General features: G+C 46.4%; 1 protein-coding gene across 8 annotated transcripts in view; it reads left to right on the top strand.

Annotated features, from left to right (window-relative positions):
• LOC121458873 (receptor-type tyrosine-protein phosphatase mu) overlaps positions 1–12,010 on the top strand; it is a 701,969-nt gene that overhangs the window by 663,364 nt on the left and 26,595 nt on the right. For 4 of the 8 annotated variants that reach the window (XM_041668220.1, XM_041668218.1, XM_041668217.1 and 1 more), the window contains 4 exons: positions 5,830–5,946; positions 6,612–6,668; positions 10,882–11,036; positions 11,276–11,411. In XM_041668220.1, coding sequence (XP_041524154.1) covers positions 5,830–5,946; positions 6,612–6,668; positions 10,882–11,036; positions 11,276–11,411 — 465 coding nt within the window. The remainder of the gene's footprint in view (positions 1–5,829; positions 5,947–6,611; positions 6,669–10,881; positions 11,037–11,275; positions 11,412–12,010) is intronic. The other 4 variants (XM_041668223.1, XM_041668222.1, XM_041668221.1 and 1 more) reach the window with 1 other exon arrangement.

The following is a 12,010-nucleotide window of genomic DNA, read 5'->3' as shown; positions in this document are numbered from 1 at the left end:
TGGATGCACTAATAATGTTGTCAACCTTGGGAAGCTCCAGAGTCCTTCCTTTAGAATTGACACCCGTTCTTCCAAACCTCCCTTTACAGTTTCTTTTTTTTTTTTTTTTGGTTTTTCCAGAAAGGGTTTCTCTGTGGCTTTGGAGCCTGTCCTGGAACTAGCTCTTGTAGACCAGGCTGGTCTCGAACTCACAGAGATCCGCCTGCCTCTGCCTCCCAAGTGCTGGGATTAAAGGCGTGTGCCACCACCGCCCGCCCCCTTTCCAGTTTTGTTCCAAAGTTTTAACAAACTTTTTCAATTGCACTCATTCTGTTCTGTGTCCCTTACAAAAACAGTATTCATAGCAACATTTTTGTTACTCTCCTACAGATGGAAAAAATGGAACCTCTAAAGGGTTCCGTGACTTGCCCAACATCACAGCTAGTGAATGGAACTTGACTTTTCAGGTGGACGGTGCCCCCCCCAAGGAATGTGCTTTTGATCACTGCACTTGCCTTTTGATTTGCTGACTGCGCATGGCTTTTCATAAACATTACAATCACAGCTCATTCCTCCTTATCCCAGAAAGACCTATGCAGGGTTCTGCTTGCAGCTGACTTCACTACCCAATGATAAACAGGACAAGCCGGAAACGGTATGTCCGAGGCTAAGACATTGGCTCTTGCCACATTGCCACCACAATGCCACTTGAAGTGCTGATTCCCTCAAGCCTTTCGCATCTACCTGTCAATCGGTTTCAAGTGAGATATTTTTAAAATATGGATGGTGATCTTAACTGTGCAGAATCAGGGTAAAGGGACATCCCACCTTCCTCCTATAAGGAAGTTGGAGCACAGAGAGAGTCTGGGCCCTTGCAACTCGTTTTCCTCCCCGAGCCTCCATGTGAGGATACAGCTATGAGAACATCGCATGCAAACCAGTGGAGGCTCTATGTATGGAAGCTGCAGTGACCTTACAAATGAGGGTTAGTGAACTATCTTTGTATGTTTGCTTTGAATTGCCTCTCCTGACCACAGCAACTTTTTCCTGATTTCATTTTAGCGTATATATTTCCACCACCTCACGATCTACTATCTACCAGCACATGTAGAAAGAACCAGGGCGAGCCTATGACTCACATGAGGTCACGAATCTAAAATATGACTTTATTAAGGTGAAGACTATGCAGGAAAAAAGTCCTCTTTTTTCTCAAGAAATTTGCCACATACCCCTCTTGGAAATGCCTCACTGATATACTTGGAGGCCTGAGTCTATATGCTAATAGTGTTGCTATTGCTCAAAAGGTATCTAAGATGCTTCTTTAAGGTGTCACCATCTGAGTGTGTGACATGATTTTACTGCACTTGGTGATGGTGAGCTCCCCTCCTTGGCCAGGACTTGGGTGTGGGAAAATGCTAAGTACCAGGGCCCCCTTTCTTGAACAGGTGCAGAACAAAGCTGGCTGAAGGAGTATGTCTCTTGAGAACCTGCTGAAGTCAACTGATGCTGCTTTCTGAATCCATAGTCGACTGGATGAAGTAGAAGGGAAGAGACAAAGAGAAAACCAGAAGCAGGGAGCTGGACCGCACAGGCAATAGACAGTAACCTAGAGGGACAAAAAGGGAGTGTCTTTATGTTATGAAGCTCTTCCCCCAAACCAAAACTATACAGTCCTCCAGGAACACTTGATTTTCCATCCATTCCTGGACTCTTCAAGAGTTTTGCCTGAAGGAATCACCCAGTGAATCAGGTCTGGGAGAGAGAAGCCAGCCAGGTCCCTTGTACACTACTTCCCAGCTTAAGTTAGCAAATTTTAAAGCCAAAGTTGACCACCCCTTGGGTACAGGGACTGCATCCCTCCTGCAGCCCTGAGCGTGGTCATGAGCAGCCAGTGGGGCACAGTGCTTGTTGCTTGATTAATGGCCTGGTGGAACCGGCATAGGGCACCAGAGTAATCAGAGAATCCTGGAAGTAGCTCCTTCCCAGGCTGGAGACTGTTGCCATACATGATGAAGATGTGTGGGAGGCAGAGACTCTGCTAGATGCTTGGCAAGTACCTTCAGGCTGCAGGAGACAGCTGGCTTGGCACGGGATCAGATGGAGTAGCATCCAGTTGTGTGGGGCCAGGACTCCAGCAGGTGTTTTCAAAGCATTGGCTTCAACATCTCTATATGTAAAGTCAGAGCCCAGGGGGTGGCTGCAGACACCCACAGTCTTCATCTCTAATGAAACATGCTTTCCTTCCTATCCCTTTTTCTTTAAGAAAAAAAAAAAAAAAAAACTTGACACAGGTCCAAGCAGTTAAAAAGATACTTAGAGGAACTCAATTTAGAAGGATGCTTTAGTAGGCTGAAACAGATGTGGCAAACCATTTCAAGATACTCTGGGAGATGAGTTGGGGGAAACAGATTCAGAATGGTCCCTCTGCCTTTTCTGGACTCGCCCAGACAAGTACTGGTGTGCAAGATATTAGCTGCCCTGGACTCTTTGAAGAAGGAAGCACCTTCACGCTTCTGTTTTCTTAACTGTGTCTGGATTGGAGCATTCTAGTGGCCCTGGGCCAGCTCCTGACCATGCGTATGCAAGGAAGCCACTGTCTCTGGGCCAGCTCCTGACCATGCATATGCAAGGACGTCACTTCTGTCTCTGCTTAGAGAGCAGCTGCACCTGTTTGCCCACAGTGTGGCTGCAATGGGAGCCCTTAATTTGGAGCTACCCCACATAAGCTGGACATGATCTAACCTTGAGGTCCCTCCCTCCCGCCTCCACATGAGAGCATCCTGCTGCATCCCATCTTGCAGAGATGCAGAGCTCTGGAAAACTGCAGTGGAGCTAGGTCAGATCTCAGATGCAGTCTGAACTGGCACATGGGAGCCATCCAGAAGGGAAACGCTGGACCCTCTGTCCATGCTGGCAGGTTTTAGCTCCTTGACCTCAAGGCACTGAAGGCCTAGTGTTCATATTTGTTAAAAATGCTCAGGCTGAGAAGGAAAGGAGTCAATAATAGGTGAACAGGCAACCATGCAACAAACTGTCTCACACCTATTGCACCTGAAGTTTGTCAACCATGATACACCAGATAAGGTAAAAGATCCCTGGTACAGTACAGGTTGCAGGTGCATTGTTGTGTGTGTGTGTGTGTGTGTTTTATTGCACTTTCTGGAGGGGGGACTTTTTAGTTGTATTGAATTGAGTTACTCCATTTTAAAAGCATACATGCATACTGTATTTGTATTTTATCCACTACCTTCTGCTTGCATCATCGAAGTCACAGAAACATTAAAGCAAAGCCTTCAACACAGAGGAGAGCTGAGTGTGTGCTGTACAGGCACTCCTGCTATGGACAGTCTATAAATGAAGTATGGTCACCTTCAGGTCAGATAACTCTACATACACACTGTCTGATCAGACCGGCTTTGCATCTAAAGGAAGAAATTCGCTCTCTTTTAATCTTGGGTATTATAGATTTTGCTTGGCTACTCATGATGGATATTTGTGAGATCTTGTAGATACCACCTTTAATAATGTCACAGATAGCTTTTTCCAGACAAAGGCTGTACAGGGAGGTTCCCCAAAGGGGATTGGAAACAGTATGAGGTCAAACCCATCTTTGACCTGTGCTTCCCTTGCCTCAAACTCTGATGTATATATATCAACTAAGTTTGCTAAGGATTATCTTACAGAAAGTTCCAAGAGTTTAAAGGCAGCTAGATTCCTAGCCAGCCACAAGCTACACTACAAACGTTAGCGTGACACAGATGTTTGTCATTCTGAAAGAGTCTTCTCAGCCCATAATCCTTTCTGAAAATGCTCACTGCCTGGCATTTTCCTCCTCGTGCTGATTCTATGTCTGCCTCGCTACTGTACATTTATAGTGTATAAGATGTGACCTCCAAGTGCTACAGGAGCAAAGACATAAGCAAAATCGCCCCTTTCCTGCTGGCCAGTAATAACTAAGTGCCAAGTTTTGTATGAAACTACCAAATATGCTCCTTGGGAATCAAAGAGAGTTTAAATGTATGGAGAAAAACTTGGGGTGCATCTAAGACGTGCATTGAAGAATGGGGAGTATCTCCTGGAAAGAAATGAATGAGAAATGAATCAGAAGGGATGGTTGTGGATCACAGAGGAAATCCTTGTTTGAGGGGAAATTTAAGGTAAATGTATGTCCTTGAACATGAAATAGAAAATCAAACTGACAGTCGTAGATTGAACTGAAAATGCAAGTTGTAGCCAGTTTTCAAATCCACTTACACCCCAGATGAGAGACTGTCTAGCAACTCTCCGGAACAGTGCTGGAAAACAACGAGTTTGCCACAGCACACATCAGTTTGTGGGGCTCTACTTGTGAGGTGGCCTCTGGATCTTGCCTGGGTAGGACACCTGTACCAGATGATCCCTGTAGCAAATTGAGATTATTTGGGAAAATAAGGGGCGGAAATTATGTGTGGGAGGTGCTCCAAAGACATGATGGAATTTCATGCAGCCATACAGAAAAATGAAATCGTCACGTCTGCAAGGAAGTGGATGCAACTGGAGATTGTCTTGTTAAGTGAAGCGAGCCAAACTCAAAAAGACAAATTCCGTGTTTTCTCATATATGTGGGACTTAGATTTGTAATCACACATCTGTGTGTATATATTCGTGTGTGGAGGTGTGGGGGGTGGGGGTGATGAAACAAGAAAGGAACCATGAGGAGGAGGAGATCCTGTAACATGAGGGGGCTGGCTTGTTGGGGTTAATGTCCCACCTGGTATCCCATAGCCGGCAAGCCCCAAAGAAAATCACACAGAGACCTCCATAAGTTATTAAACTGATTGGTCCATTAGCTCAGGCTACTTATTAGCTCTTGTAGCTTATATTAACCCATTATTCTTATCTATGTTAGCCACATGGCTCAGTACCTTTCTCAGAGGGGCAGCTCACATGTTGCTTCTTTGGTGGTCTGGGCTGGAATGGGGGAAATGGGCTTCCTTCTTTCCAGCATTCTCCTGTCTCATCACCCGGCCTCTACTTCCTGTCTGGTTGACCCACCTATACACCCTGCCTGGCCAATCAGCATTTTATTAAAATACATGATTGACAGAATACAGACAATTCTCCCGCACCAAGATCCTAAAGGAAGTAGGCAGTAGAGAGGGCATTGGAATACATGTCATAAGAAAGAAGAATGGGTACTAATGCAGGGGGAGGGAGGAGATAGAGAGCCAGCCCCCAAACGGGCAAGGAATATGGAGGAGGGATACGGATGAACAAAGTATAAAGGCATGTATGAAGGTATCACAATGAAACCCCCTACTTGGTGTCCTAGTCTGAAACTAGCTTTAGAAAGAGAGACAGTCCTTTGTGACTGTAAACCACAGTGACAAGAATCTGTCAGTCTTAGAACTCGTTACAAAGCTACTTTCCTCTCCAGGCAAAGTCGTTTTATCTTTAGTATTGAATCAGATTTTCTGCTCAGTCCTCCCCAAAAAAAAGCCTTAGTCCCTTTCTGAAACTGAACTTTCAAAGAGACTAAAATACGCAAACTTCCCCTTGTTTGTTTTTCCCAGGCCTTTCCCTGAGAAGATGGGGAATGAATGCTTTCTATAATGGGAAACAACTACGTTTCGTTAATTCTAGACCATGTCCCTAAATTTCAGTCTTCCCGTGACTTCCGTTTCCTTTCTTTGGGAACCCAGGAGTGAGGGGAGTAGGTGATGCTAAAAACAGTCACAAACAAACTTGCTTTGGGGCTATGCAACCAGCTCGTGCATACAGATTTATCCTGTAAATCATAGTGTGACCCCTTTCATTACAGGCACTCAATAAAAACCTAAACCCATCATCTCCTTCGGGTTTTTCTTGTAGGTAAAATGTTGCAAGTACTGGCCAGACGACACTGAGATCTACAAAGACATTAAAGTGACTCTAATAGATACAGAGCTGCTGGCAGAATACGTGATAAGAACATTTGCTGTGGAAAAGGTAAGTGGGCAAGCCGGAGCGAGCTGAGCCCCGGACGCAGGTAGGCTCCGGTAGTTTCTCAGGACTGCACCTTGCCCTCTGATTCTCTTAACGGCTCGGCTCCATCTGCAACGTCGACCATTCCCATTTCACAGCAGTCTGTACTCTGCAGCTAAACACAAAGATAATGTCGACCACGCGCTATTTTCACCTTAACCTGGCCGAGTCTTGTCTGCCCTTTTCTCTTTCTTGATTCATAAATCAAAGTCTCGCGAATTGAGATAAATGCCCTTCCAGCTTGGTGAGTCTATCCTGCGTTGAAAGTCCACTTGGGTTTTTCCCAGGGCTGCCTTGGCCTAAGTGCCGAGGTAGAGGTCCTAACTGCTCCTCTAATACCTCACCTCCTTCAGGCTTTCTCAGACCCAAAGTTGAAAAGAGACTCAAGGGTTCTCTGAGCGGCAGGGAGCTCCCTGGAAGGCCACATGGGCTCCATCGTTCACGGCAGTCTTGCATGAACCAGTCCCTTCCTCTGTCTTCACTTCCACGTCCGTCCCAGGCTGGGGCGAATGCTGCGCATCAGTTCTACCCCACCTCATCCCACACGCATGGATAGGGCTGCTTCTCTGGGAAGCGCTGTAGGCCATAACAGGGAATCTCCTTATTCCCCCCTCTTTCTGCTGACATAGGGAGGGGCCGGAGGTGAAGCCAACGGCAGTGGCAGTCCATCCAGAGAAGTGCCACAGGTACGCTGTGGGGAGGTGGAGGTGATGTAACTGACAGGCATTCTGTTCCCTAGAAGCCCACAGGCTCTCCTGTGCAGAGCCTGTTCTGCAGGACTCAGCCATGCACAGCGGCTGCTCTGGGCTTTGTCAAACGGTCGTGAATTTGTTTTGCTCTCGCTCATAAAGTGGTAGTAGACCCCTTAGAGGGCTGGGTCAGGCCAGGCTGGTGGCCACTTGGCTCCTGGCCCTCCTCCTGATCCCGTCTCGTCGCTGAATCTAAATGCACGTTTTAGAATAACCAGGGTGTCTCTGGGATATAAGGAAACCACGTGATCTGCTTATCGTCTAATTCACTCTGATGATTGCAACTGTCGCCCCTAGTTTGCAAATCCAAATGTCTGACAGTCTCACGAAGCTGAGAAGGCTTCAGTTTATTTTTATCTGTTTCTCCTACTACCTAGCTTCTTTTTCCAATACCCGTCCTTTAAAAAAAAAAAAAAAAGTAAGCAACTGGAAGGCTCGGGGACTTCAAAGAATGTGAAGTTCTGGCTGACTCAATTCTTCGAGTTCTAAAGCTCACACTTTGATGTCGATATTTTTCCCTCTCCAGCGAGGCTGTGCAAGAAAAGCACTTGCAGGATTTTTGTAAGGCTCTTGGCAAGAGCACTCATGAATAACTGCATTAAAACAGCAATAAAAGACCCTCGGCATTTTTTTTTTTCTTAAGCCACTGCTTAAACGCGAAGTTCTTTGAGCAATAGTCAGCGGCTCTCTAACAAGCTGAAAATGCATCCTGGTTGCTAAAGGGAGGGTTGGTTTGTTTCTTTGCTCTGTTTTTTAACCTTTTGTTGTCTCCAATAACTTCCCAGCTACGTGAAGTTCCTCAGACAGGCTGCTATTTCAGTCCTGAGGCAACAGTGCAGAGATAGTGCTGGGAGGGGAAGGGGAAGGAGCTTGCAAAAGCATTGGAAGAATCAAAATGTAGTGTTAATGATTTTCAGACTGGGCTCTTGGAGTCATTAAGAAAACCCTATGGTTTAACTCCTGCAGAACACTTCTTGGACTTTGGAACTTTCTCATCCAAAGCAAAAGAAAGGAAAGTGGTTAGACTTGGGCTTTAGGTTTCTGCAGATTTGTTTTGAGAGCAAGAGACCTAAAGGTGGAAAACAGATTTGGGCTTTACTACAAAGCAACCAAACAGCAGTAGCCCGGAGTAGATGAACTGGTGGACTGGTGCAGTGGTGGGATTAGTTTAAGGCCAAGGGCACAGAGGCCAGAGAACCTGGAGTTCTGATGCCAAATAACAAGAAAAATGTGACCCAGTTCTGAGATGGGGGAGAAGGAGGAAGAGGGAGGGAGGTTAGGAGGGAGAGGAGAAGGAGTATGTGTATGAACGTGAAAATAATTTCCCCTTTCTCTGCCATGTTGTTGCTGCTCATTCTGGATATCGGCCGATTTTCTGTATCCATTCCATTGGTTCAACTGTCAAACTCGGTTGGAAACACCCTTGCAAACATATCAAGAAATACTGTTTTTACGAGGTGTCTGTATCACCCTTAATCCTGTCAAACAGGCACCTAAATGAACCAGCGCATTTGGCAAACGCCTGTTTATGATTCAAGACCCAGATCAATTGTTCCTTCCTCTGTGAACACATCTGCATCTGACAGTCCCCTTTTCTTTCCCACATCTTGAATCGTTCTAGATAGCACACGATACCCATCCTGTCAGAAGGGCAATTCTGAGGCCCCCATGGACCCAGACCTTGTCTGCTTCAGCAGAATAGAAGCTGGAGGTGACAACCATATCCTCTGTGCCTGCGAGACACCCTGAGACCCTGAGAAAGCAGGAGGAATAAGATGCCCTGTCTTAAAGACACACACACACTTCATGATTCAGCCCGTCACTCCACAGACATAAACCTACTTTGGGATAGGCACAGCGGTCTGAATGGAAACCTTAAATGATTTACACTCTTTTATACACCATTAATGCCTTTCCAATGAAAACTAAAGAAATAATGCAATTAACCTCCAGCTGGGAAATACTTAGGCTATGACTGCTGATTGCTCCTGCCTGTTTCCCCAGGAGAATCGGTTGTTCATGTACAAGAAGCAATTTCCTTTGCCAATCCTGACAGCCATTAGCAGATCAGGAAGTGGGACTTGGTTGTGGGAACAGATTTTCTGGATCCTTAAAACTAGCATGTGTCTTTCTGCAAACAGGAGTCATGAAGCCCCGAGTTGGGTGCCCATCTCATAAAGGATGTCACACTGGGAGTGCCATTGAGCATAGGAAGATCCCATCCCCCATCCCTTGGAGGACATAAGCATTTATTGCCAAAGCTGTCCTGGTTAGGATCACCACTAGCCAAATCTTTGTACATAATTCCAGGGCAGCAAGCTCTCTAAAAGTTAGAAGGGGGACGGTGGTTTGACTGTCTCCTAATTGGGATCATTGGAGCTGGCTAAATGCTATTGTTTTTCGGTGGTGAGGAAATTTGGCTTTTAACTACCTAGTGTCATTATTCTAGGATCCTGGAGCCTTTTTAGGTCATTTGCACCGTGAGTTGCTGTGTGTTTGCTTCTTTACTGTTCAGACTCCAGTAAACAATAGGACTTTCACAGACAATAGAGCTTTTGGCGTTGGGTGTATCACTATATGAAAGACACAGTAACATACTGATAGCAAATACCAAATGAGCCTTATTTTAAATATTTTATATATCAAATGAGTCTTATTTTAAATATTTTATATACCAAATGAGTCTTATTTTAAATTATGGACTCATGTCTCCCACCCTTTCCCAGCCCATAATAATACATAACTAAACATTTGCGAATGATTAGTAGAGAATCTGGTAAGACCTGTTCATCTGTAAGATGTAATAAAAGCAAAGTCCACATGTAGGGAAACAGTAAAGCCAGTGGGTTCAAGATTTACTTCTAGTCTTGGTTTTAAAGGTAATTTCTGTTCTCCAAGCAGACTTTGGGACTAGGCAATGGCTCTTTGGGTATGGGGGCCTTGCTGTGCAATCAAGATAGCCTGAGTTCAGCTCCCCATCATCCATAGCAAATTGTGTGTTTGTAGCCTCATCATTGAGAGAACAGAGACAGGCAGACCTTTGAGCTCACTGGCCATCCAAAGAAACTGGACCATTGAGGTTCAGGGTCAGTGAGAAACGCTATGTCTGAAAAAAGGTGGAGAGTGAACAATAGAAGAAATACCCAATGTTCTTGTCTGGCCTCCATATATGTGTGCCTGCCTATGCATGGTTACTTACAACGGTCCTTAGCTCCAGTTCCAGGAGATCCTGTGCCCTGTGACCTCTGTGAGCACCAGGCATGCATGCAGTGCACTTAGATGCATTCAGGCAAAGCACTCCTACACATTAAAAAAAAATGAAAAAAAAAGAGCAAATTGAAAGCCAAAATAAGCTTCCTGCGCCCCTTCAGTCAGTTCAGGTTCAGGCAGTTCCCCGTCTTCAACCCTCTGGCCAAGCAGAAGAATCCAGTCAAAGCACTTCTTGACCCTCGTGTTTTCTGACACGCCTGCTTCCACAGAGGAAATGCCCCTTGAGACAGGACGAGGCACCGTCATAGTTCTGGAACTCTGGCACCTTGACACTTGAAGGATTCATAGTCACAGAGTTGCTGGTGTTTGAATGAACGAGCGACACATTTGCTTACAGTAAAAAAAGAAAACCCTAACTGTGCTACAGATGAAAACAGATATGCTGGTCTGTCTATTTGAAAAGGGATTCTTATTTATCCTCTCCGCAAACATTTTCTAAACCCTGGCGGGTGTGTGTGTGTGTGTGTGTGTGTGTGTGTGTGTGTGTGTGTGTATGTGTGTATGTGCGCGTGCGTGCGCTCCGTGTGAGTACCTGGAGCCAGGACAGGGGTCTTAAAATCCCAGTAGCTGTTAGTGAAAAGCTTTTTAACGCAGTCTGCTTCGTAAGAAAGGACATTTGGGGGTGAACCGAAAAGACCCATTCATCTCCAGGAGTTGCATGTATAAATTAGCATGACCCCAAACATCACCTCCCCTTTCACACCTGTAAACAGCTCAATGTCATAAGGCTTCCAAATTGGGTGTAACAAATGGCCTTCTGCCCCAGGGTTCTGTGGTTTCTGCCCTAGGCTTGCCTAGGGGTGATTTGTGCCCACCTTCACTTGCTTATCATCACTTTCTCTGTGTTCTCCTCCCGTTGTACCTGGCCTGTGGACTACAGAGGGGCATCCATGAAATCCGAGAGATCAGACAGTTTCACTTCACGGGTTGGCCGGATCACGGGGTCCCCTACCACGCCACTGGTCTGCTTGGATTTGTCCGGCAGGTCAAATCCAAGAGTCCACCTAATGCCGGCCCGTTGGTGGTACACTGCAGGTAAGGAGAGCTCCCGGCGCCTGCTCGTGGAGGAGCCATGAAACATTTATTGGGTACGGGGTTTCACAGAGAGGATGATGAAAATGTTCTAGTTCTAACTGGATCAAGTTGATAGGTGTGCAACGTTTTAAATGTGCCTAATGCCTGAGCCGCCGACCTTCTAGTGGCGGACGATCTTAGGAAGTAGGAGCGCCGTGATGGTCCTTTTCCTCTGCTGAAAGCCGCGTCTTCCCATGCAGCGCTGGTGCAGGGAGGACGGGCTGCTTCATAGTCATCGACATCATGTTGGACATGGCAGAAAGGGAAGGAGTGGTGGACATCTACAACTGTGTCAGGGAGCTTCGGTCCAGGAGAGTCAACATGGTGCAGACGGAGGTACTGCAGCTGCCCTTTAGCCCGTGGCTTAGTCCCCACTGTCCTGTATACCCACCTCCTTGGGCCAAAGAAGCCTGCCAACTGTTTCTACCATACCCTAGCAGAAAAGCGCTGTACTTGCCAACGCCTGACTCCCTCATGCTGCCCACACTCTCTGCATCCTCCCTCCCTCCCCCTGCCTTCTCCCTCCTTCCCCCTTCCCTCTCCCTCCTCCTTTCCTCCCCGTTTTCCCCCTCCTTCCCTCCCCCTGCCTCCTCCCTCCGCCTGCCTCTTCCCTTCCTTCATCCTTCTTTTGTCCATTCTTTCAAAAACAAACAAAAAAAAGGACTTTTCAACTTGCAGATTCTGGTGCCAGGAGTTTTCCAAGTACTGGGATCTGTAGCCCTCAACCTAAATTCGCACAGCCGTCCCTGCCAAGGGACTCAGAAGAGCCTCTACATTAAGCATCCAAGGTCCCAACACTGTTCCTGTTCAGTCTGTCCTGTAAACTAGCTGAGCAGCAGAGCGGGGCAGCTCCTGAGAATAGCAAGGCATCTATCTGCCAGGAAGTTTCAGGGATTCATTCTCCTTCAGACATTAGAAGACGACCAGCCTGCTAG

This window comes from Microtus oregoni, unplaced genomic scaffold, assembly GCF_018167655.1.
Source record: "Microtus oregoni isolate MIOR12 unplaced genomic scaffold, Mior012 000018F_ref0000195, whole genome shotgun sequence".
NCBI lineage: Eukaryota > Metazoa > Chordata > Mammalia > Rodentia > Cricetidae > Microtus > Microtus oregoni.
Note: the sequence above shows the minus strand (reverse complement) of the source record. Positions and strands in the feature narration are given on the sequence as shown.